At 45.9% G+C, this 26,856-nt stretch overlaps 1 protein-coding gene across 7 annotated transcripts in view; it reads left to right on the top strand.

Annotated features, from left to right (window-relative positions):
- The window catches only part of LOC146201438 (proteasome adapter and scaffold protein ECM29), a 371,995-nt gene that overhangs the window by 221,335 nt on the left and 123,804 nt on the right, over positions 1 to 26,856 (top strand). For all 7 annotated transcript variants that reach the window (XR_014705354.1, XR_014705355.1, XM_084595850.1 and 4 more), the window contains 4 exons: positions 1,433 to 1,547; positions 1,603 to 1,717; positions 3,497 to 3,565; positions 10,591 to 10,708. Coding sequence is in view for 5 of the 7 variants with exons in the window: in XM_084595850.1 (XP_084451976.1) it covers positions 1,433 to 1,547; positions 1,603 to 1,717; positions 3,497 to 3,565; positions 10,591 to 10,708 (417 nt within the window). In the remaining 2 variants the exon portion in view is untranslated. The remainder of the gene's footprint in view (positions 1 to 1,432; positions 1,548 to 1,602; positions 1,718 to 3,496; positions 3,566 to 10,590; positions 10,709 to 26,856) is intronic.

The following is a 26,856-nucleotide window of genomic DNA, read 5'->3' as shown; positions in this document are numbered from 1 at the left end:
TGTTGAGGCAGCGTTCACACATGGCTGATCCTGGTTTTTCTCTGTGCTGTTGAAACCATGCTCTTAAAAGCATGGAAGACACATGAACCCACAGAAGCACAGGCTTGCTTTCCAAGAAATGTTGGAGCTGCATTGCCAAATGAAGGTGCTGCCAAAAACCCTCCCTTCCCACTTTGAACAAAAGAGCCACGCTGGTCATAAAAGAGAGGCGAAGCCTGACACACAAAGAAAGAACACTACTATGCTTGCTGTCAAGGGATGAGACAGATGGAAATAAGCTCATACAATGTAAGGATGCTTGCTAACATGTTAAGGTGGCCACCTCATTGAATCATCGGTCTAGATTCTCTAGATTCTCAATGACAAAGGAAAATGAATACAAAAAGCACTGCAAAGAACACCTCCTTGCTAGAGATGCCCTGAGTAGTTAAAAGCAGGTAACCAAAGGGGTTATTGCCATTTGATGTACTCTGCCAAACTCCACATCTCTTGCTATAACAAGACCAGATTGCGATGGCTTTTCAAAAGATATTTGTGACTTTCCAGGGACAATGCCTCACAGCTACCTGGGTCGGTAATATTTTAAACCAGAGGGTGGTGAATGGTCGCCCTTTCAGCGCAAGTGTGTCACATGCATCGGTGCAGGTATTGTGGTCACAGCATTATCCAGTAGCTTGCTGCTATGGCACAGGCACCAGTCATGGGAAGGTGCTATTGAAAAAATCAAACAGTTGAAGCAAGAGGATCGTGATGTTCAAGCTCACGTTGCCAAAGAAAAAAATGAGTTCACGGCAGCAGTAAGAGGAGGCACATGCAGCCCTTGGTGTGGTGATACAGCATTCTCTCTCTCTTATGGTCGCCTGGCAATAGTGTTTGGTTTTTGTGAAGACAAGCATTTGAAATCACAGGGCCTGCTTGCGAGCCCAGAATTTTGAATAGTGCAGGGTCATAAATTTGAAACTCACTTACGCAAGGCATTAGAAATTATTTGAATATGTTCCTTCAGCATAGACTGGGCTTGAACGAGATCATTGAAGTCAACTCTTTGTAACTGCAGTTCTTGATTGAAATCAGTTATCACTTATTTTAGATCCATTCAGCGGCAAGGAATGCAATTATAGCTGAGAAAATTGGAGTTATAAAACATAAAATTGCCCCACTGCTCTTCATTTGTACTTACAATGTTAATGAAAAGGCCTTCATGGTGGCGTGGTCTAGCTTGAAAGTTCCACGGCAAATAGCACTGAGTTATCTTGTAAAAATAGACTTTGGTGGCAGGACCTGTATTTCGATTCTCTAGGGAATGCAACCTGCATTCGAGTGCAATAACTGTCTATCTCCTTGTCTGTGTCGGCCTTCCTAGGAGTGAAGCGCCAACACATTGCTTCCTTTCCTGGCTGCAACTGATTGTCTTGATTAATGAATGTTGCAGGCGGCCTGTGTGTGGACCCTGAGCGTACTGCGGCGTTGCAGCCAGCAGGGACCCATGCTGACTCAGCTGCAGCGCATCCAGGGTGCCCTACTCAACCTGCTGGCTGACCGCAGTGGTGAGGGGCTGTGAGGTGTCCTTTCTGTTCTTCTTCACTCTTCTTCTGTGTGCAGAGCTGACCCAGAGCGTGGCCTCCAAGGGGCTCAGCCTGCTGTACGAGCTTAGCGACCAGGCCAGCCGGGAGCAGCTTGTTGCCCTGCTGCTCAGCACGCTCACCTCAGGCCGCAAGTGAGAAGGACCAGTTGTAGTGCAGATTGCAGCATGCACCATAACCTGTGGTACTAAGCAGCAGTGTGCAAGGCATTAATAAATGGGGCATCACCTGTGAGAGTATTGGGCCTAGTTGGTAGAACAAAGCTTTTCCCATATTCCTCCAATTAACCCAGTTCTGTGCTAGCTGTGCCCGCTTGACCCCTGCAAACTTCTTAACCTCATCTATGCATATAATTTTCTGCTGCCCTCGGCTACGCTTTCCTTCACTTGGAATCCAGTTTGTTACCCCTGGCGACCACCGTTTATCCTCCCTTCACATTGCATGTCCTGCCCATGCCCATTTCTTCTCTTTAATTTTGACTAGAATGTCATTAATTCCTGTCATTTGTTCTCTAAATCACTCTGCACGTTTCCCTTATGCAGATAAAGTAAACCTAGAGGGAGAGTCAGGGCACCTACTATTTTCCATTCCGTAGCTGTCTGTTTTGTGGTCAACTTAAGATCATGGTGGTGCACTGCGCTCAACATTTTACGGACAAGTTTTCAGTTCGTGCTCTGTGTTGTGTGCCCATTTCTGTTGTTGTCCGTAAACTAGTACCCCTTCCCCCATTTGCCATTATCATCATCAGCCAGATTATACCCACTGCAGGGCGAAGGCCTCTCCCATATTACTCCAACTAATTCGGTACATCTGCTCGGCCCTTGTGAACTTCTTTCCTGCCCGCGGGAAAAGTGGTGGTTTTTGGCTGGTGTCATTAATATATTTTTTATTTAACAAAACTTGCTTGGTACAGGAGCATATGGTATCAAATTGTAGAGGAATTCTTTTTCACAATGGTTATAGTGACAATCAACATATTTATGGAATAAGTGATGAAAAAAGTAACTAGTATCAGCAAAAGGTTTAGTTAAAAAAAACAACACAAAAGCATCAAAGTTTCTTGATACATATTGCCACACTACTGTCCATCTTCTGGCGCCACCAAGTGACCGAATGTCTTGGTGCATGGCTGAGCATCGTCCTCGTCTGTCTCGAGCTTCGCTTCATTAAAAGGGCCGGCTCGGTTGTTCTTCTGTTTGCTATGTGTGTTGGTGACAATATAAAAGATTAAAAAATTTCAAAATATACATTTTTTACAACATGCAACATTGCTGCAAATTCTAGCTTTCTGCGTACAGTTAGAGAAGAAAACAGTAGTCGAGGTTGACTGTCCTCTTTTGGAAAACACAACTCCCTGCGCTGCCGGCTGCAAGTAATACTGACAGTGTCACCCTGCAGATAACAGTTGTAACCTTCAACACAATGATCTCTTTCGATCACTGCTCAGCAAAAGCGGACATTTTTGGGGGTGAGAGCGTAACTTATCAGGGCATTGTTGTTAACGTTCCGGGTCAGTTTGACGCAGTTTCGCTGTTGGTACTAAAGTCTCAAGAGCTTAATTCGTCTTCCGAGTCATCACTGCTGCTGTTCGCATCCCTCTCAAATGCGTCAACTTCCACAGAAACCCGCTGTTACTGTGTCAACGCCATGTGCCAACGCCACAGCAGAAAGAAATAAAACCAAAAGCGAAGCTGAGAGAAGGGTTTTTCTCTTTCCAACTGGATGACGCCACTTGTCGAGGAGCGCTTCGAAAGCGGAAAAATTGGAATCGTGAAGCCATCGATAGCGTTCTGTCAATGGGTGCGGGCAGGATTGTAAATAGCGGCCATATTTCCTTTGCTGCATACCATAATTTTGTCTCTTGAGTGTGAGAAGGTAGGAAACTGTATGTACCTGTGGTGGTACTTTCCCAGGTCCACCGTGGCAGTGACTGAGGACACTCGGCTGTTTGACGAAGGCACGCTTGGCAACACACCCACTGGGTGAGTCAGGATCCTCTTTGGAGATTTACCTGCACTGGCAGCAACACTGGAGTGGGATCCCTCTGCCAGAGACTGTTCCATCTGCCTTGTTTCAGTGACAGCTGCTGTTGTTGCATAGCCAAGACACTACGTTAAGTGGCCAATATGTAGTGACACCCCATGCTGGGGTACTCACAGTGACTCCTTTCCCAGTTACTATGCCTGGCTTCAGAGGGATAAATGCGGATGATTGTTTGGGTGTGTGCACATTCAGGGGTGGTGCAAGCCTAACCCCCACCGGATTTCACATGTACTCGGCACTCCTTTTTTCAGGACTATGAAGCATTACTAGGATTAAGATGGGGTGGGAAAAAGGAGAGAGGATGCTCGTCTGTGGGGGTTCCTTGTTCTTTTATGCTGTAGCACTCCAGCTTGAGGGAGCCAAGGCATGAAATTCATCAATGTGACTTTCCAAGAGAAGGTAAAATGCAGCAGGGGCAGCATAGAGGCAGCGCATGGCCAAATAAAAGCATAGTGTAATAAATTTAACGGCGCAAAATACAGGGGCAGCATAAAGACAGCATGTGGCTAAAGAAAAACCGTAGTTTAATTAATTTAGCGGTGCGCTTTCATCTCCCTGTGTGTTTGTCTGTTTTTTGTGCCATTAAATTTACTAAACTACCGTATTTACTCGCATAATGCTCGCACCCCCAACATTGGGTATCAAAAATCGGAATTTTTTTTTCCTCGCATAATCATCGCACCACCAATATTACCACCACGAAAGTCGTCTGCTAGTAGTGACAAGCGCCATCTTGGAGCGCTACTGAACCTAGCTGGCCTCGTTGTGTGCACGCGCTACCAGGCGGCGATAGGGTGCTCGGGTAGATTGGGTATCCGCACAACTTGGACTGCACGCCTACAGACGCTGAGCCACAAGTTTGGCATCCTGAGGCAGCCAGTGCAGGAAACAAGCGAGCGGAAGTGGTCCAGGGAGGTACAGGAGCGCGTACGAAAAGAGGAGACGGAGCAGTGGCGTGCAGCAATGTGCACGAAGTCAACACTGCTTCTCTACCGCACACACAAGACCGCCTCGGCCCCGGAGAAGCTGTATGACAACGGTTGTACCGGCAGAGGTTCGACAAGTCTCCGTAGGTTCAGGCGGGACGCTGCAAAACGTGCGGTGAGGAGCAGGAGAACATGGAGCATCTGGTCCTCCACTGCCCGCAACTGGCACCGCGGCACCTAGAGGGCACCACCCTACTCCAAGCGCTGAGCTTTGCCACCTCTGACGATGACACTCCGCACGCGGCGGTGGCGGCAACAAAAAGCAGACTTCGCCAGTGGGGGGGTTGACTCGGCAGCGCAAGCCGGAGCAGAACTCTGTGACTCCAGCGAAGGCACCCCCCGACTGTGTTTAAGTGGTCTGTGTGTTGCTGTGTGTGTGTGTATGCTATGACTTATGACATGTAAACCAACGTTACTAGAAAAAACTCAGTTTCACAGCTCTCCATACCGCCCAGCAGAGGAGTGTGTCCCAAGTGGCGGTCGCGAGAACTAGCGGTGCTGCAGTCAACTCTTGCTCCTTGCCGAGCTTTTGCTTGCTGCCGTTGCACTGTACGTGGCTGCAGTATAATTATAACTACATTACGACAGCTTTGGCTTCGAAGCGACACATTACCTTGGAGAACGTGTTTGTGTTATGTGAAATTTGCTTGTTAATGCTATGAAACAAGCGTGACAGCACCGTCGGCTTGCTCACAAGCACTGTTTCTTACGTTATTCTCTGGCTTATGTTTTGTAGTATGTTCTTTCAAGGCATAGATCCTGTCATGCAAACAAACAAATTTTCAGTGCATAGGAGCACTCTAACCTTAGAAGGTAACGAAGTGGGTGTCACGTTTACTACTGCGCTGTGCAGATTGCCTCAATTAAGCGCAGAAATCTGCAAGCCTGGGCAGCCTGTTCATGCAGTGCATGAAGTATGGCTACTCGCGTCAGACGATATAGTGAAGACGGATTACGAATAAATGGCCTCCGTTGTCGCCTAATTAGAAGCACTTTTCTCAATGTCTCACTTTCGAGGTGTGGCATAGAACATAGCTCCGGATCAGCACTCATGCACTCCCATATATAGCACTGTAAAAAAAAAAATTTTTTGCCCTCTAAAACAACGTCAGATGTGAAGAGTTATTTGATGAGTTTACTAAAACAGGAATTGGTGAGAATGGGCGTGTGCACTGGGAAAGGAAAGGACAGAAGAAGCGCATGAGTCTATTAAAGAAACTTATATTGCGAGTAATCAAGTCGCGCCCTTGATAGATTCCCCTCCTCCTTTACACACACACACACAGAAAAAGAAATAACAATTTTATTGCTTTTAGGGTAAGTTAATGTAATTTCAAACTAGCACTGGACTGCAGTTTTAAAATACGTACGATATTCAAGGTACTGTATCTACAGTGCCGGAAAGGGCATTAGAAGTGAATTGCATGAACCTAAATTAATTATTTGTGCAAAAAGAAAAAAAAATGAGAAAAATGCAATACTGTCAACAACACTAATTACCCAAACAGCACCCGAGAGTCATTCCTTCAATCAAATAAAGGGTTTATTCATTTATTATCTTTTTTTTTTCTTTTTCTTTTCAGCTGCGGCAGCTCGCTGCGTTTTCTATGCCGCATGCTCAGTTATTTTGAAGATGTTTTAATTTTTATGATCATCTTGCTTGTCGAATTTCTCTGCAGTTCTTATGATGTCTCCTCTCTTCGCATAGCTCTGAGTTGGAAGCTCCGCGCTCAATTTTGCTTCATTGACATGCATCAGAAGAGCTGTAATCAACGCTCAATTCATATGATATGAGAACGTTATGCACAACGTATCATTGCATGACAATTGCCCGCTCAATGAGAAAAGCCTTCCCAACAAGCAAAATTCCTCGCCCTCATGGCTCGTCTATTTCCTCGTCGCGAAAATACTGAAATTTCCTTCTAATTGCTGGTACAGCAACGCACTCAAAATGACCCAAGTCAAAATCCGTTTGTGGAGCTCAGCTGTCCGATTTGCTCTTGTAATCTTGCATGTTCTCTACTGGCATTGCTGTCGAAGACATGGGGCAGCGCGATTAGAGTGCTTTCTCTTCGGCATATAGTATAATGCCTTTTACATTCGAAATGTGCCAGCAAGGAAATGAAGAGCCTTGCTACACAAACTATCACAAGAGTACTTGAATATAGTTTCTTTTTTAAATGCAGATCGGAAATTGTTCCCTTCGAAGTAAGTTATCTCTTATGCGCAAATGACGGACTTCCAATTCGTTTCAATTGGCGTTGCCCTCGGTGCAAAGAATGCAAGCCAGCATGAAGAAATCTGATGTTAAAAATATATATATAGCAGAAAGCTTCATCTTAAGAGAGGACACGATAGCGCCTTTAACGCGGTTTCTTCATTCCGCCAATTTTAGGCATCTAGAGGTTGGCACGTAGTTGGCAAAGCGTACATCTATATGTTTTTGATTTTAGGGTAAAGCTGCAGCAACTTCTCGGCCCACACCCTACGTTTACAGTGAACGGCATAGAATTGGAGGCACACATGTCCGCGGCTTGAATCCCTGTCAAAAAATGGACTGAAACTGGGAAACAAGGTGGAGGCTAAATATGAAGCGAAAAATTGAATGACTGCGCGCTGAACGCTGCGCAGTAAACAACTATGTCATAGTTTAATACGAAATGACTTGCGCTGCAAGATATTGCGATATTGCATAATAAAAAGAAATGAAACCAAAGAGCAGAATGTTACTAGAACGCTGGTTCTGGCAAGCAAGTCGGCAACGCTGCCACACTTGTTTCATGGCATTAAATTTCGCATCACACAAACGCGTTCACAGAGGTAATGCAGGCCTTTGAATCCAAAACTGTCATAATGTAGTCATAACTGCACTGTAGCCGTATAGAGTGCAACGGCAGCACGTAACAGCTAGGTGTATGCCGGCCGCTTCATGCTTCCGTGCCACGTGTAGCAGACCACGCGCCCGGCAAGGAGCCAGAGTCAACTGCAGCGCCGCTAGTTCACGCGACCGCCACCGGGGACGCCTTTTCAGGTGGAGCTGTGAAACTGAGTTCGTTTTAGTAACGTTGATGTAAACGGCTAGGGTGCACATCACCCCCCCCCCCCCCCCCCTATGCAAAGGGATAGCCACATAATCATCATCACCATCATTGGTTGTGCGTGTTTTTTTTTTTTTCTTTTTTTTACTTTCATGATGCTTGTAGTCATCGTCATTTTGCGAGGTCATTGTTCCTTCATTCTGTCCGTGTTTTGTTCCACCGTCTACTGTGTTCTTGGTGCCGCATCGCGGTGGGGCGGTACGCAAGTTACACAGCTGCTTTTAAGCTGAAAGCTTTCAAGTGCGGGCTACAGCACAGCAACCGCGTTGCCAGCAGGCACTTCGGCGTCAACGAGTTCTGCGTAGAGGGAACCAAAGCTGGAGTTTGCTCCGCGACGCCAGCGCTCGGTTTCTAGCGGAGTGGAGAGAAACTACAAAACCTGCGTGCCCGCGCTGTGCACGGCTGTCAGTGGAGTCTGCACAGCCCGCTCGCTCGGGAGCGCGTTCTACAGGCAGCCGCACGCGGAGCGGGAAAAGGAGAGTGAGGACGAGGGGGGATGGTCGTGCATCTGCGCGCGCAAAGCCAGCGCTGTTTGCCAGTGGGGTTTCTTATTTTTGCTGTTTTCTGTGCCCCGGCTGACATAGAGGCTGGCTGAAGGCACGTTTTTTATCGGTGCTTTCGAAAGTGAGAAATTATGATTAATTTATCGCCGCGGACATTGTTTGCAAAAAGCGCTTGTTGGCAGGCTCGGACATTTAAAAAAAAAAATTAACGCGAATTCGCTACTCGAAGGCAGAGGCAAGCGACAGGTATTTTGAAGGACTTGAGGCGGCACCTCTTGATGTCTCTGTCCATGCTGTTCAGAAAATGAAGGGTCCAGCCTTCTCGTTGTGAATTGATACCCGTGTACACAGCGACGAGTGCTCCGGGTGGTGGTTGGGGAGCTTCCTTTCTATTTGTGACTGCGCACTTGAAAGGGGCCTATTCAACTCTTTGGGGACAGACGTTTTAGGCGATGCTGCCGGCGCGTTTAGGACGTGTTCCCTACAAAGGCACAAAGCATGCTGCCTTACCCTTTGGTTCCTGCTGACAGCGGTCACAGGGAGTTCGCTGCTGTGGCGCTGCCATCCGAAATCAATGACCTACCTAGTGTTACGTTTCCCCACCGACAAGTGGGACAGCTGACGCGGCCACCGCATAGCAACAGGCAGAACCGCGAGCGGATCGGCCATTTCGGCGCCGTTCATTGGCCGCGCAACGCTTCCTCCCGCCGACAAGTCTCAACGTGATCCTGCCACGCGCCAAATGTGTGTGCGTGCGTGTGTGTGCAAACGCCGGCCAAGCTTGGAGCTCGTGAGAGAGTGCGCCGCCCTCGCCCGTCTGCAGGAGGTGGAGGAGATGCGTTTGTACCACCTGCGATTGAGTCATCCCATCTTGCCCAGACTTTGCCCAGACTTGTCGGGCGCTCCTTTTCATGTGAGGGTTCACCCTTTCCCTGTGAACTGGAAAAACTATAAGCAGCGGCCGACTCCGCTGAGATAGAGACTACTTTGACGCGCCGTTGTTACGACGCTAGACACCAGCTGTGTGAGTGTGTCTGTAATCTCTCCGGGTCAGCTTTTCTGCCCGCTACTTCTTGATGTATTAGTAAAGGTTGTTACGTTAGAAGACGCCTCGTCTTTGCTGGGACCGTTCATGCCGTCCACGGAGCCGCCAGGCCAACGCTACCGAGGGGCCGCGCGCCGCACGTAACAACTGGCGTCAGCGGTACGCTACTCAGGCACTCGCGACCCCAAACCTAATACTAGCTATACAATGAGGGGTTTCTTAACGACCTGGGTCACTGACGAGAAGCCGAGGCATGCCATTTTTTCGGCAGCTTCCTCTCTCCTCGAGATGAAAAGCGAGGAAATGCCTGACAACATTCCATGCAGGCGGGGACATCTCTCCACGGAAACCTTTGTCTTCTTAATTCCACAGCTACGTTGTGCAATCCCTAGTTCAGTTATCTCCTCTAGCGAATGCGCAGTTTTGAGCTCACGAAGCAGGATCGCGTATGAGGATAGAACAATTGATGTATGTGTTTTCCCTCTATAAGCACTGAGTGATGGCATTAATGACGTATTTATTTATTTATTTATTACAGATTCCTGCAGCGCCCGAAGGCATATTGCATATCTGTTTCTTGAGGCCAACTTGGCTCCGCGATGGCTGCTGCGGCACGCGTCAGTTACAGAGTTGCGAGGTACGAGCAGTACCAGATGCCTAAAAAAGAAGTCGACAACCACCGTTTCAACACGAGTTTTGCGAAAAAGCACGGCGTCACTTTTGCATTCCAGTTCTTTTTTCTTCTTTGTTGGAACGCCACGACGGCCAGAACGCGGCCGGAGGAGACGAAAAACAACCTGCTAGAAAGCAGTGTGGAGCATGCTTTTGACGGGGTCTCCATGGAGGGTGCTGACGTACCTCCCCTAGTACGCTACTGGAGAGACAGCGATTGCAGTGTCTTCTCTCATCAAGAGTGGAACTGTATGGTCTGCTGTGAGCATCATACCGCGGGGAGTGAGGCTGCATGCGGTGAATAAAGTGCTTTTGGCAACCGTGTACTTTTGTACCCGGCTTCAGAATAATGTTTTGGTTATATTTATAATTGCTGACCTAAGAATCCTGATTCGCACCTATTTAAATTTGCTTTCAGCGCTCCAAAAAATTTGCTCGAAAATTTTTCTCACATAATTATCGCACCCTCCAGCTTAGCATCAATATTCCACGAAAAAAAGTGCAAACATTATGCGAGTAAATACGGTATTAACCGAAACGAACTAGCCCTTGCCATACAAAGAGGAAAATGGCGGATGGGCTTTGTAGAGAGGCTCCATATTTCCTGTTTTTTTAGAAACAGAGAGAGGGGATCGAAGTTGGCCTCCACTGTCTGTGCAGGGGCAGCCTAAGCACATACCGGGAGTTGTGCTCCCTAGCAACGGACCTGAACCAGCCGGACCTCATGTACAAGTTTATGCACCTGGCCAACCACCACGCCCTGTGGAACTCCAAGAAGGTATCATTTCCCCTTTTGTATGTTGTTGCTTGGAAAAGATAACTTTTTATGCCCTGTGTTGGGATTATTATTTCCATACCATAAAGGGTAAAACAGAAAGGGATCTTGCCACTTTCGACATGGATTTTTTCACATATTTCACTTCAGGTAACATGCAGAAAAATTGTAATGATGCCATGCTGTTTGTTTTTTTGTTTTTTGCGAAAAGCATGACAGCTGGATTTTATTGCAATAATCTCTAACAAGCTAGCATGGCATTAACATGATTTGCACTTTACAGTGCTGGCATCTTGGCTACACAAAATCTGATTTATCTTCCATCAGTTTGTTCATAATAGTTGCACTGAACCATGACCAGCTTTATTACTTGGCGACCTGTTCACCGCCTCCACAAACCCCGATTTGTTGTTGCTTGTTTAGTTCACCTGAGCGCCGCTGCCCTCCGTGGCGCCACAACTTACCCCCACCTAGGCTGCCTCGATGCGAGGCACCCCACCCCACACCATTCTCAGTCTCGTGTTGCTGTTGCTATTGTGCTTATTCCTCATGTATGCTTGTGCGTCTTCGCAATTTGTTTTTGGCTATTAAGGCCTTTCTATAGCTCATGGAATGAAATCCACTCTTTCCGAGAACGTTGTAAAATCTGCACTGGTGAAATGCGTCAGCCTGTGCTGTCCACGAAATGCGTCAGCGGGATTCCCCGTACGACAGATACTGGCGCCTGACCCTTCCCATTAAGGTGGCAGTTTGGGCTTGTTGGTAACACATGTCAGCAAAAATAGCACAGGGATAGAACGGGGACAAGCAATTATAAAGCAATTATAGAACTTCCCTGTAAAGCAATTCCCTTCCTGTAAAGCAATTATAGAACGCCGGTGAAATTTGATGCATTCAACGGAACGCTGGTTGTGTTCGACAAGGGGCGCACGATGTACTGCATGTGTGCTGCAGCAGCAACCTCAGGCTTTTGCATTTCTCCTCGGTAGATTCTGCAGAGCTCTCAGAATTTTTCTGCACGGTGCCAGAATATGAGCCGGAAATTTTATTGCACCAAGGACACAACTGAGCCTCACAGAATGGTGCTACAGGCTGCTTATCCAGAAAATCATGAGGCCATTTTTGGGGAGTTTCACCTTGAAGAACAGCATGCAAAACGGAAGGTCATCAATGCTAAACCAAAATCACGCAAGGTATTTAAAGTGCAGGAACTTTCCCGCTGGCATAAAAAAATTATGTCTAGAACATAAAATCGAGTCTGGCCATCGCTTATTATTTTTTTTTAATTTTGTTTTTTTTTTTTGTAAATTTCGTTTCTCACGAGAACAGTTCAGTGAACCCTCATGATTACAAAATAGGAATTGTTGAAGGGGCGCTTTTTGTTTTAAATAGGCGGAAAACGGCGTGCCGTCACCCCAGCTGCGATGTTGCATAGCACGACAGAATTCAGTTTTGCGCCTGTGCAGGAAACAAAAATGGCTAAACAAATAGCACCGCAGCCGCACCTACCAGTACAGCCGCTTTCTCAGCTGGTTTAAGAATGAAAGACCTGCAGCTCTGGAGAACATCAATATCGCTAAATGCAGCAAACAATCAGACGTTCCACCAGTGACGAAGGATGAGGATAAGAAAACAATACAAACTACGAAAAGGCGGAAAGCAGCTGGAGAGGATTAGATAACTATAGATTTGTTGAAGGACGGGGGGGGATATCGTGCTAGAAAAACAGGCCACCCAGTATACACAGTTCCTGGTGTCATCGACGGTAGCGGAACCATGGAAGAATGCAAACATTATCCTCATTTATAAGAAAGGCGACGCAAAGGACCTTAAATGTTAGACCGATCAGCTTACTGTCCGTTACGTATAAGGTATTTAATAAGGTAATCACTAATAGAATCAGGACAACCGTGGACTGCAATCAAGCAAAGGATCAAGCAGGTTTTCGGAAACGGTACTCTACTATCGATCATATTCATACCATCAATCAGGTGATAGAAAAATGCTCAGAATATAACCAGCCCTTATACATAGCATTCATTGATTACGAAAAAGCATTTACTCAGTTGAAACCTTGGCGGTCATGCAGGCATTGCGAAATCAGGGGGTAGACAAGCCGTACGTGAAAGTGCTGAAAGATATATATAGTGGCTGCTCAGCAACCATAGTTCTGCATAAAGAAAGTAACAAAATTCTCATGAAGAAAGGTGTTAGGCAAGGAGGCACAATCTCCCCAGTACTATTCACAGCTTGCTTAGAGGAAGTATTCAGAGACTTAGAATGGGAACAGTTAGGGATAAGGGTAGATGGAGAATACCTGAGTAATCTGCGATTTGCTGATGACATTGCCTTGCTAAGCAACTCGGGGGATGAACTGCAAATAATGATTGATGACCTAGACAGGAAAAGTAGAAAGGTAGGCTTGAAAATCAATATGCAGAAGACTAAGGTAATGTTCAACAGCCTCTGGAAGGAACAGCAGTTTACTTTAGGTAGCGAAGCACTGGAAGTAGTAGGCGAAAATGTCTACTTAGGACAGGTAGTAACCGCAGATCCGGACCATGAAAAGGAAATAACAAGAAGAATAAGATTGGGATGGAGTGCATTTGGCAAGCACTCGCAGATTATGACTAGCAGCTTACCGGTATCGCTCAACAGTTCCATCTTACCTGTACTCACCTATGGGGCTGAAACGTGGAGGCTAACCAAGAGGGTTCTATATTTAAGTAGAGGACAACGCAGAGAGCTATGGAACAAAAAATAGTAGGGGTAACATTAAGAGATAGGAAGCATGCAGAGTGGGTCAGAGAATTGACTCAAGTTATTGACATTTTAGTGGAAATTAAGGAGAAGAAATGGGCATGGGCAGGACATGTAGGGTGAAGAGAGTATAACCGATGGTCACTTAGGGTAACGAACCGGATTCCAAGGGAAGGAAAGCGTAGCAGAGGGTGGCAGAAAGGTAGGTGGGTGGATGAGGTTAAAAAGTTCGCAGGGGTCAAGTGGATGCAGCTAGCACAGAAACGGGTTAATTGGAGAAATATGAGACAGGCCTTCGCCCTGCAGTGTAGTCAGGCTGATGATGATGATGGCGGTGGTCTATGGGAACAGGTAGTGATGTGCGGGAGACGCCCGCTCACGCAAACGCACGTTCTCGGGTGCCAGCAAGCCCAGGACAGGCCTCTAAGCTGGCAGCACACGCTTGTAGCGTCCGTGTGTTCATCGCGCTATTTTTTACATCACAGAAAGCTAATATATGCTTATAATGCCAAGTGATTTTTGCTCTGCAGCAGCTATCAAGCAAAACACAGCCTCACTGTAGTTATCCATACTGTAGCGGCAGCGACGCCGCGTGCCGTAATGAGGGGAAGTTGTGGCACCACCTGACGTGGCACGCCGTCCCTGGGGAGGAATCACATGATAATTTTGCGGACACGTGCTGCCATAGGAGGCGGCGGGGTGAACAGGTCGCCAAGTAATAAAGCCGGTCGTGCACTGGACTGGGTGGCCACATCAATGTGGAAACAAATGGAGGGAGGGGCTTCCTTCATGACATAGGGAGCCACTGAGAAAAGCATGTTTGTTTCTTTAATCACTGCCAACTCATCATCATCATCATCAGCCTGACTATACCCACTGCAGGGCGAAGGCCTCTCCCATGTTTCTCCACTTAACCCGGTTCTGTGCTAGCTGCATCCACTTGACCCCTGCAAACTTCTTAATCTCATCCGCCCACCTAACTTTCTGCCGCCCCCTGCTACGCTTTCCTTCCCTTGGAATCCAGTTTGTTACCCTAAGCGACCATCCGTTATCCTCTCTTCGCACTACATGTCCTGCCCATGTCCATTTCTTCTTCTTAATTTCCACTAGAATGTCGGTAACTTGAGTTATTCTCTGACCCACTCTGCACGCTTCCTATCTCTTAATGTTACCCCTACCATTTTTCGTTCCATAGCCCTCTGGGTTGTCCTCAACTTAAGTAGAGCTCTCTTGGTTAGCCTCCACGTTCCAGCCCCATAGGTGAGTACAGGTAAGATGCAACTGTTGTATACTTTCATCTTGAGCGATACCGGTAAGCTGCTAGACATAATCTGTGAGTGCTTGCCAAATGCGCTCCATCCCAATCTTATTCTTCTTGTTATTTCCTTTTCATGGTTCGGATCTGCGGTTACTACCTGTCCTAAGTAGACATATTCGCCTACTACTTCCAGTATTTCGCTACCTAATGTAAACTGCTGTTCCTTCCCGAGGCTGTTGAACATTACCTTAGTCTTCTGCATATTGATTTTCAAGCCAACCTTTCTACTTTTCCTGTCTAGGTCATCAATCATTATTTGTAGTTCATCTCCAGAGTTGCTTAGCAAGGCAATGTCACTGCCAACTACTGAAAGTAGAAAAAAAAAATCAAGTCGGGAATTCAGATCCCATTAATGGCATGGGGTTGTTTTTCTTTTACTTTCTAGCAGGGGTGGGACAGCTGTGCCAATTGTGCCATTCTGATATAAAATGCAATTTTCTGTACCAAAAGCATTAAATTCACCACAATTTCTCCAACTCCCAGCACAATTTTGTTTTTGCCCCGCATATCGCAGCTTCCAGAGCTGTCCAAACATTGAAAACGGTTTGTGATATTGATTGCAATTCCATTCTCGGGGCACTTATTGTATACGTTTGATTGTAGTGAATATTTGGAAATTAGTGTTCGTTCTTTTTTTTTTATTTTTCCTTTTTTTTTTTTTTTTTTTTCTGTCGTTTTCGAACGTATGGCCAGTCATGGATTTCAAACCACATTGGCTGGTTGTAGCACTTGACAATTGTCAAACCAATGAACTGGCCCATTTTTCGTGGGATTGGCATGTGTGGCAATGCTAGACATGAATGTGATGCTTTGACAGCATCGAGAGCTGTCATAGCATTGGGTCATGGTGCAACCAAAGATTGGTGATGAATGGGGAAAAAGGGGTGCCAGTGCTGCGATCATTTTCGATCGCTTTACCACAAGAGATGCAGTTCCTGTGGAACATCTTGGGAACACTGCAGCACGACCAAAGCACTTACGCATGTGCTCCTGCAGCCACTTTGAGGTCACCAGTTTCATTTCACTCAATCTTGAAATCTTGTCAATTTGACTCTCATTAATTTGCACTAGAAGTGTGGTCCAGGGCCATGTAAGTTTGGCATCGGATACATGTTATTCCAGCTAGCACAAAACCGGGTTAATTGGAGAAATATGGGAGAGGCCTTCGCCCTGCAGTGGGTATAGTCAGGCTGATGATGATGATGATGACATGTTATTCCGGAAATGGGCTAGCTTGCAGTAGTTAATTCAGACAACGAATGGGAGAGGGATTGCATTGAAATACGGCCTGTGCAGCCAGAGCAAAAAAAAAAAAAATTTGTGTGTACATGGAACTGCATAAACATGTTTGGTGTGTGACCTGATGCCGATGAACACCTCCGGCAAAGCACTCCCTCACCTGAACAGGAGTTGGCCACCCTGGTGCAGTAATTGGCCGCAACCTCTCATGATTAGTTCCATAAAACCCCGGCCCTCAGTCACCAGCGGCTGTGGAACAACTGACCACGGCGGCGGTCAGACCTGTGATGCAGCAGGGGGTGCTAATAATTCCTGGCTCCGCTGGACAGGCTGCCATTAGAAACTGACCCTAACAACGTTTAACGCTAGAACCTTTGCTAGTGAAGCTAGTTTAGCAGTGCAGTTAGAGGAACTAGAGGGCATGAAATGGGATGTCATAGGGCTTAGTGAGGTTAAGAGGCCAAATGAGTCATACACTGCACTGAAGAATGGGCATGTACTGTGTTATCGAGGCTTACCGGGGAAGCAAGAACTAGAAGTAGGTTTCCTTGTCAATAAGTATACAGTCGAACCCGGATATATCGAACTCGAAGGGGATCGCGAAATAGTTCGATATATCGATAATTCGATATACAGAAATCGGCTTTGGGACGGCACTTACGATGCGAAAAAACGATACTGTATTTGGCGCGTAATCAACTCATACACATAATGAACCCACCCTCCACTTTTGCACTCGAGAATTTGGAAAAAAAATAGCCGTTAAGGACAGCTCGCTCACATGCAAGCGTTAAGCGATCTAAGCGACGAGCGGCAGCGCCAGAGCAAAAAATTTCCAACTTGTTGAAACTGCACCGTACGAGCAGCCACCGCGGCAGCTCAAAACAAGGTTTCTGTGTCGCCGCGGCAGAAATCGCCAGCGTTATCGCTTGAATGTCGCACTCCGTTTCGGTCGTCTCATCCACAGCTCATTTCTTGGCAGCGTGCCAAGATGCTGCGCAGCGATAACGTCACGGCATGTTTATCTTTTGATAGCTCCTGCGGTGGCGGGGAGCGAACGTACTTGGCAGAGTGCCCATGATGGCTTGATTGCACAAGCATGGTTCGATTTATCGCGCCGCGCTTGGGGCGGGCGTAGTCCACTTCCGCAAAATCATTGGAAAGCGTGATAGCTAAATGCTGTTTGAAGAGAAAAATGCTAAAAACCAGTGTCATGATCGCAGCTGACCGCGTGCTTTTGTTGATGCATACATGCAAGGATAAACGACTCCTCCCGCAAGAAAAAAAAAAAAGCCGCTTAACGTTTGCAGCCACCATATCTGACGCTACGCTGCGCGTACAGCACAGCGATAAAAATAAACGACTCTCGCAAAAAAAAAAAAATCTGTCGCTTCTTAACTTCCGCAGGCGCCATAGCCACGTCAGCCGCTGTGCGCAGAGGGTTCGCAACACACGGTGGAGAAAGCGTCCGAAGTTCTGTCTGAAAACAGGCTGAGCTGGCTTGGCGCATGCGTAGCGCGTGCTACTGTGAACAAAGGCCAGGAAAGAGGAAGGACAGGGATAGCTCGGCAAAAGAATGGGCACACCCTTACGCTTCGCTCTATCGCGTTTTCCCCCCTCTCGTTCCCACCGGTTCTTTCTGGTTCATTCACGCACATGGCTTGCAAACGTCACGTGCTGTCACGCGGGAAACGATAACCGCAAATGCGCGCGCCTAACCATCTAACCATCTCGTTCGCTGCCTACCCCTTCTCCGGCGACCCTCAACCTTTCCCAACATCAAATCTTTCTCCAGCGACCCCTCTCTTCTCATCAGATGACCAAAGTAGCTGAGCTTTAACTTTAGAATTTGACCCTCCAATGACTAGTCCGGGTTTATGGTCGACAATATTGACTGATTTGATCTTCTGGCCGTCCAAGGAACTCTCAAGAGTCTCCGCCACCACAACAATTCAAACGCGTCAATTCTTCGGCGGTCAGCCTTCTTCACAGTCCAACTCTCGCACCCATACATCACAACTGGAAAGACCATAGCACGAGTTATACGGATCTTGGTTGGCAGTGTAATGTCATTGCTCTGGGCTGTCAAGGCTAGCCATGGCTCTCTTTCCCAGAAGCAGGCGTCTCCTAATTTCATGGCTGCAGTCTCCTGCCGGGGTAATCTTGGAGCCCAAGAAGATAAAATCTGTCACAGCTTCCACTTTTTGTCTATTGATGCTCCAGGACTTGATAGGACAAGACACCATGATCTTTGTCTTTTTAATGTTCAGTTTAAGCCCAAACTTCTCACTGTCTTCTTGTACGCGCATCAGAAGTCTCTTGAGTTCCACTTCACTTTCTGCCATTAATGTGCTATCATCCGCATATCTAAGGTTGTTGATACGTTTTCCAGCAATCTTCACTCCAGCTGAAGACTCGTCCAGACCGGCCTTCCTCATGATGCACTCTGCATATAGGTTAAATAGGCAGGGCGACAGTATGCAGCCTTGTCTCGCTCCTTTCTCAATCGGAAACCAATCAGTAAGACCACGCCCCGTTCTGACTGTGGCCTCTTGCCCTTCATACAGGTTCCTGAGGAGACAGATGAGGTGAATTGGAACTCCCATCTCTTGGAGAGCTTGCCACAATCTGCTGTGATCTATGCAGTCAAACGCTTTCGCATAATCAATAAAGCAGAAGTAGATTGGTTTCTGGAACTCTTTTGCCTTTTCCATGATCTAGCGAAGGTTGGTAATCTGGTCTCTAGTTCCTCTGCCCTTGCGAAACCCAGCTTGCACGTCCGGAAGCTCCCGTTCCACATACTGCTGCAGCCTACCTTGGAGGATATTTAACATCACCTTGCTAGCGTGCGAAATAAGCGCGATCGTGCGGTAGTTGGAACAATCTTTGGCACTGCCTTTCTTTGGAATGGGGATGTAAACTGACCTCCTCCAATCCTGTGGCCACTGCAGGGTTGTCCAAATTTGCTGACATAATGTATACAGAATGTTACCAGCGTCATGGTTGAGTTTTTGAAGCAACTCAGCTGGAATTCCATCAATTCCTCTAGCTTTTTTCTTAGCAAGGCTGGCTAAGGCCCATTCAACTTCACTCTTCAGGATGCCCGGCTCGAGATCAGTAATCACAACCGTCTTATGTTGGGTTTGCACATCCGGGTCCATCTTGTACAGTTCTTCTGTGTATTCCTGCCACCTCTTCTTTATCTCTGAAGCTTCAGTGAGGTCCCTGCATCGTTTGTCCTTTATCACGTCCAGCTTAGCACGGAAGCTTCCTTTGATATCTTTGATTGTCTTATACAGAGCTCTTGTGTTCCTCAATTGGCTGTTGTCCTCAACTGCTTGGCACTGTATGTTCAGGAAGGCATTCTTATCTCTCCTTGCTATTTTCTGAAAATTTGCATTGAGAACCTTGTATCTTTCTCTTTCCCCCATAACTTTTGCCATCCTCCTTTCCTCAGCTTTTTGCAAAGCCTCTTCAGATAACCAGTTTGCTTTCTTGCATTTCTTTTGCTTTGAAACTACCTTAGTAGCAACTTCTTGTATTATATCACGAACATCTGTCGACATCTCTTCATGCTGTTTTCTAGATCTAATTCTTGAAATCGATTCCTCACTTCCACAGCATATTCTAATGGAATTTGATCCAGATCATGCCTGAAAGGCCTTCTAGTTTTCTGCGTTTTCCTCAATCGAAGCTAAATTTGGCAACAAGAAGCTGATGATCGGTGCCACAATCGGCCCCAGGCCTTGTTTTCACTGCTTGTATTGCGCTTCTCCATCTCTGCCGGCAAAGAATATAATCATTGTGATCCCTGTACAGACCGTCCGGTGAAGTCCATGTGTACGGGCTCCTCTTGTGCTGTTGAAAATGAGTATTCGCTATGGTCAGGTTGTTTTCTTGACAAAACTCTACTAGCCTCTGCCCAGCTTCATTTGGCTCACCAAGACCGAACTTGCTTGTAATTCCGATATTTCTTCGCTCCCCACCTTAGCATTTCAGTCTCCTATGAGAAAAAGGACGTCTGATGATGGAGTGCGGTCTAAAAAGCATTGCAGGTCAGCATAAAATCTCTCAACGTCAGCTTCTTCAGCAGTAGTGGTTGGTGCATAGACTTGGATAACTGTTATGTTGAAAGGGTGACCTTGGATCCGAAGTGAAATCATTCAGTCGTTTTTGAGGTTGTACCCTAGCACTGCTTTGCCCATTCTTCTGGTTACTATGAGAGCGATCCCATTCCTTCTCCTGGATTCGTGCCCACAACAAAAGACATAATGGTCGCCGGAATTAAATTCTCCCATTTTGGTCCACTTGAGCTCGCTGATACCTAAAATATAAATGTTTAATCTGTCCATTTCTCGCTTGACGACATCCAGTTTACCTTGCATCATAGATCTTACATTCCATGTTGCTATGTGATATATCTCCTTGCAACATCGGGTGATTTCGCAATGCCTGGAACTGTATTCCAAGGGAAAGAAAGCGTAGCCAGGGACGGCAGAAAATTGGGTGGGCGGATGAAGTTAAGAAGTTCGCAGGGGTCAAGTGGATGCAGCTAGCACAGAACCGGGTTAATTGGAGATGCATTGTGATGCACCTATGCACCTACATGTAGTTATGACCAGGCAGATGAAAGCTTCTACGAAGATTTAGATTTGTCAATGCGACAAGTAAAGACGCAGTATACTATCCTTATGGGTGACTTCAATGCCAAGGTAGGGAAAAAGCAGGCAGGATACCAGGCAGTAGGTGACTATGGCATTGGTTCTAGGAATAGCAGGGGGGAGTTACTGGTTGAGTTTGCAGAGCGTAATAACTTAAGAATTATGAATACCTCCTTCAGCAAACGGAAGATCTGGAAATGGACATGGAAAAGTCCTAACGGGGAGACTAAAAATGAGTTGACTTCATACTGTGTTCAACCCCCACCATTATGCAAGATGTGGAGGTAATCGGGAAAGTGCGATGCAGTGACCACATAATGGTGAGGTCCCGAATTAGCCTAAATCTGAAAAAGGAATGCAACAGATTAGTAAGAAAGAAGTCCATCGACGAATTAGCGGTGAGGGGGAAGGCAGAAGAGTTCAGGATCTCACTACAGAATAGATATTCAGCTCTAACCAAGGACAAGGACATTACCCTAGAAGCAATGAACAATAATTTCAGAGATATCATTACTGAGTGCGCTGTAGAAGTAGGCGGTAGGATAGTTAGAGAGGATACCGGTAAGCTGTCTAAGGAGACGAAAGATTTGATTAAGAAACGCCAGAGTATGAAAGCTTCCAATCCAACAGACCAGATCGAATTGGCCGAGATATCAAAGCTAATCAATAAGCGGAAGGTGGCCGATATAAGGGAGTATAACATGGATAAAATTGAGCATGGTGTAAAGAACGGGGGAAGCCTTAAAGCGGTAAAGAAGAAATTGGGCATAGGCAAAAACCAGATGTATGCGATAAGGGACAAGGCGGGCAACGTCATCACGAATATGGACAAGATAGTCAAAGTAGCCGAGGAGTTCTATACAGATCTCTACAGTAGCCAAAGTAGTCAGGATCGTATTGAGATTGGCGGTAAGGAAAAACAGTGAAACGTTCCACCAGTGACAAAGGACGAGGTCAAGAAAGCATTAGATACTATGAAAAGGGGGAAAGTAGCTGGAGAGGATTAGATAACTACAGATTTGTTGAAGAATGGGGGGGGGGGGATATTGTGCTAGAAAAACTGGCCACCCTGTATACGCAGTGCCTAGTGTCATCGACGGTACCGGAGCCATGGAAGAATGCAACATTATCCTCATTCATAAGAAAGGGGACTCTAAGGACCTTAAAAAATACAGACCAATCAGCTTACTGTCTGTTACGTATAAGGTATTTACTAAGGTAATCGCTAATAGAATCTGGACAACCTTAGACTGCAATCAAGCAAAGGATCAAGCAGGTTTTCGGAAACGGTACTCTACTATCGATCATATCCATACCATCAACTAGGTGATGGAAAAATTCTCGGAATATAACCAGCCCTTATACATAGCATTCATTGATTACAAAAAAGCATTTGACTCAGTTGAAACCTTGGCGGTGATGCAGGCATTGCGAAATCAGGGGGTAGACGAGCCGTACGTGAAAGTGCTGGAAGATATATATAGTGGCTGCACAGCAACCATAGTTCTGCATAAAGAAAGTAACAAAATTCCCATAAAGAAAGGCGTTAGGCAAGGAGACACAATCTCCCCAGTACTATTCACGGCGTGTTTAGAGGAAGTATTCAGAGACTTGGAATGGGAGCAGTTAGGGATAAGGGTAGATGGAGAATACCTCAGTAATCTGCGATTTGCTGATGACATTGCCTTGCTAAGCAACTCGGGGGATGAACTGCAAATAATGATTGATGACCTAGACAGAAAAAGTAGAAAGGTAGGCTTGAAAATCAATATGCAGAAGACTAAGATAATGTTCAACAGCCTCGGGAAGGAACAGCAGTTTACATTAGGTAGCGAAATACTGGAAGTAGTAGGCGAATATGTCTACTTAGGACAGGTAGTAACCGCAGATCCGGACCATGAAAAGGAAATAACAAGAAGAATAAGATTGGGATGGAGCGCATTTGGCAAGCACTCGCAGATTATGACTAGCAGCTTACCGGTATCGCTCAAGAGGAAAGTATATAACAGTTGCATCTTGCCTGTACTCACCTATGGAGCTGAAACGTGGAGGCTAACCAAGAGAGTTCTACATAAGTTGAGGACAACCCAGAGGGCTATGGAACGAAAAATGGTAGGCGTAACATTAAGAGATAGAAAGCGTGCAGAGTGGGTCAGAGAAATAACTCAAGTTACCGACATTCTAGTGGAAATTAAGAAGAAGAAATGGACATGGGCAGGACATGTAGTGCGAAGAGAGGATAACCGATGGTCGCTGAGGGTAACAAACTGGATTCCAAGGGAAGGAAAGCGTAGCAGGGGGCGACAGAAAGTTAGGTGGACGGATGAGATTAAGAAGTTCGCAGGGGTCAAGTGGATGCAGCTAGCACAGAACCGGGTTAAGTGGAGAAATATGGGAGAGGCCTTCGCCCTGCAGTGGGTATAATCAGGGTGATGATGATGATGATACATAGCATTCATTGATTACGAAAAAGCATTTACTCAGTTGAAACCTCGGCTGTGATGCAGGCGTTGCAAAATCAGGGGGTAGACGAGCCGTACGTGAAAGTGCTGGAAGATATATATAGTGGCTGTACAGCAACCATAGTTCTGCATAAAGAAAGTAACAAAATTCCCGTAAAGAAAGGCATTAGGCAAGGAGACACAATCTCCCCAGTACTATTCACAGCTTGCTTAGAGGAAGTATTCAGAGACTTGGAATGGGAGCAGTTAGGGATAATGGTAGATGGAGAATACCTCATCTGTGATTTGCTTATGACATTGCCTTGCTAAGCAACTTGGGGGATGAACTGCAAATAATGATTGATGACCTAGACAGGAAAAGTAGAAAAGTAGGCTTGAAAATCAATATGCCGAAGACTAAGGTAATGTTCAACAGCCTCAGGAAGGAACAGCAGTTTACGTTAGGTAGCGAAATACTGGAAGTAGTAGGCTAATATGTCTACTTAGGACAGGTAGTAACCGTAGATCCAGACCATGAAAAGTAAATAACAATAAGAATAAGATTGGGATGGAGCGTATTTGACAAGCACTCGCAGATTGTGACTAGCAGCTTACCAGTATTGCTCAACAGTTGCATCTTACTTGTACTCACCTAGGGGTCTGAAACGTGGAGGCTAACCAAGAGGGTTCTACTTAAGTTGAGGACAACGCAGAGGGCTATGGAACCAAAAATGGTAGGGGTAACATTAAGAGATAGGAAGCGTGCAGAGTGGGCCAGAGAAATAACTCAAGTTACCGACATTCTAGTGGAAATTAAGAAGAAATGGACATGGGCAGGACATGTAGGGTGAAGAGAGGATAACCGATGGTCGCTTAGGGTAACAAACTGGATTCCAAGGGAAGGAAAGCGTAGCAGGGGGCGGCAGAAAGTTAGGTGGGCGGATGAGGTTAAGAAGTTCACAGGGGTCAAGTGGATGCAGGTAGCACAGAACCGGGTTAAGTGGAGAAATATGGGAAAGGCCTTCGCTCTGCAGTGGGTATAGTCAGGCTGATGATGATGATGGTTAACTATCCTAGGCTGCACTACTAATTAGCCCTACTACATATTGCTACTAATTATCAGTACAAAAGTAAAATACTAATGTTCAAGTAATTAAGATCATTAGAGACACTGCATATGTCCTTACGGTAGTGCTTTTGCATTAACTGTTAAAGATACTTAAAAGTCCCCCCAATTGGATTGTTGCTTTGCTGCAGCTGCGTATGCCATCTGTGCGAACCGCCGCCGCTCGGCTGCAATTTACTGTGCCACCAGCGAGACGAACGTCTGACTTGATATTGCACACCTTTGCTCTCAGCCGCGGGATGAGGGGAAGAGAACAAGCCTCCTCCCTCCCTGTAGCTTCGTCACCAGGCAGCACTGCCTCTCGGAAGCGAGACTGCTCCTCCGCTCGGCGCGGTGGGCTGCAACAGATGGTACATAGCAAGGAAATGGGTTATATGATGAAACAAGAAGCCGGTCCTCTGCTTTCGATATCGGGGTAATTTTTGCATGTTTCCAATCGCTTCTGCGCGTGGCAATGATTTTTCAAATATCAGACATAAGTACTTAGCGGACCATTCAGCGCAACGGAAAAGAAAGTAAGCAGGAATGCCGTCAATCCCCGGTGATTTTTTGACATCTAGATTGAGCAGAAGCGATAGTACTCCTTCTTCACTGATAGCTGAAATATTTATCAGTGGAATTTTGGCAAAAGCATTGGGTGACGCCATTACCCTTGGTGAAAACAGAACAGAAATAAAGGTTCAAAGCATCAGCTATTTCCCCCTGATCCGTTTCGGCATTACCATTGATCAAGAGATTCAAAACTGATTGCTTCTTTGGCGACAAGTGACGCCAAAATTTTTGCGGGGACTCGGTAAAAAACTGTTTTAGCCGTACACTTTGATAATGGTCTTTGCTCTTTATTATTGCATTCTTCAGAAACAGACGCAGTTCAGATAACTGGTGTGCGCCCGCAGGAGAAGGGCCCCGTAGATATTGCTTTCTTGCTTTTTTAACCTTACGCCCTGCACGGGCTATTTCTTTTGTCATCCAAGGTTTGGAAGTATGTACCTTTCTCTGGGGAATCAAGTGTTTTGTGCAGTGCATAACTAGACCTTTGAAGAATAACCATAGCACATCAACGGATATGCTATTACATTCATGTTTGGCAGAGAACGAATTGTCCAATGCATCGAGTACATCCACATCACTAGTGCGAGAAAAATCAAGTACAACGGTTTCCCTCTATTTCAGCTTGAAAACATTCTTCAATTTCAAGGTAAGGGACACTATTTTGTGGTCAGAAATCCCTTGTATGACCTTGTCATTCACGAGAAATAAATTTCATGTCGACACACTTCCGCCATGAACACGGGTAGGTAGTTTCACTAATTGCGTTAAATTGTGCATTAGAAGTATGTCAACAAAGAGTTCACCAGAATGAGAGTGCGCTTTTGGGAACTCATTAGCCCAATCGACATTCGGTACAATAAAGTCTCCTGTCAGCAGAATGCTACAAGGTTGGTTTCTATGTCTGCATAGAAATTCATTCAGGTTTTCAAAAAATGCAGGACTAGAGTTCGGAGGATGATAAAATCCACCAATTAGAAGATGGAAACCATCCAGGACAATCTTGACGAAGACACACTCCATTTCAATAGGGTCAGGTAGTTTGGACGCACTCAAGCACTCCTTAAAAAATATAGCTACTCCGCCACCTCGGGAATCTCTGTCGTTACGGTAAATTCTGTAACCTACTGGAGTGATTTCAGCATCGCTTACATCTGGATGTAACCATGTTTCTGTAATGACTATTATTTTCGGGCTATAGACCATAACAATACTTTCCAGATCTGTTATCTTGTTAACTATACTGCGTGCATTCACATTGAGGCAGCAAAATGCTCTTTTAACGGGAGGCTCGGGTCATGGTGTCTTTTCAGACATGAGTGGAGTTTCAATAATAGGCACTATCTTCCTCTGGACGCTGTTCCATTGAAACATTTTTTTTGTCAATTCTAACTTTGTCGTAGATCAACTTTACCTTTCCTCCCTGCTTTCTAATATCAGCCGTACTGTCCTATAAGCATTTCTTGATTTGCCTTGTGGCTGCCGAGAAGTCTTCACCAACGGCTATATTCTTTTTCTTTTCTATCTTGTAGCAGTTTTGAATAATGTTCACTTTTTTTTGGTGATCAATAAGTTTAAGAATTACTGGTCTCGGCTTCCCTACTTTCATTTTGCCTAGTCTGTGTATCCTTTCCACAGAAGATACCTGTACGCCGAATGTATTTTGAAAAAAGTCATCCACCACGTCTTCCATAAGAGACGAATATGTTTTATCAGTGTGCTCAGGAATGTCAAACAAAATGAGGTTATTTCTCCCACTTCTGTTTTAACTTTTTTGTTCCAGTGTTTTAATTGTATTTTCCATATCAGTATCCGTGCCCACCTCCTTTACTATCGCTGCTGATTAATCTTAGCTTGGATTGTGTCTTTCCTTAATACTCTTTTGACCATCCAAAAGTTGCAGCAGTGATTGTTTGGTCCTTGACAGAGCAATGAAAGCAGAACATCCTGTACGTATAGGTACACCGCACAAAGCACGCCAGCAAGACCAGACAACGGTTGCTAGTTTTTATAGTGGAAGAATTATTACTGGCCTGCCCAAAAAGCAGGAGCGGGTT

This window comes from Amblyomma maculatum, chromosome 2 (assembly GCF_055883805.1).
Source record: "Amblyomma maculatum isolate TAMU_Amacu chromosome 2, ASM5588380v1, whole genome shotgun sequence".
NCBI classification, from domain to species: Eukaryota; Metazoa; Arthropoda; class Arachnida; order Ixodida; family Ixodidae; genus Amblyomma; species Amblyomma maculatum.
This window is presented reverse-complemented; position numbering and strand designations above follow the sequence as displayed.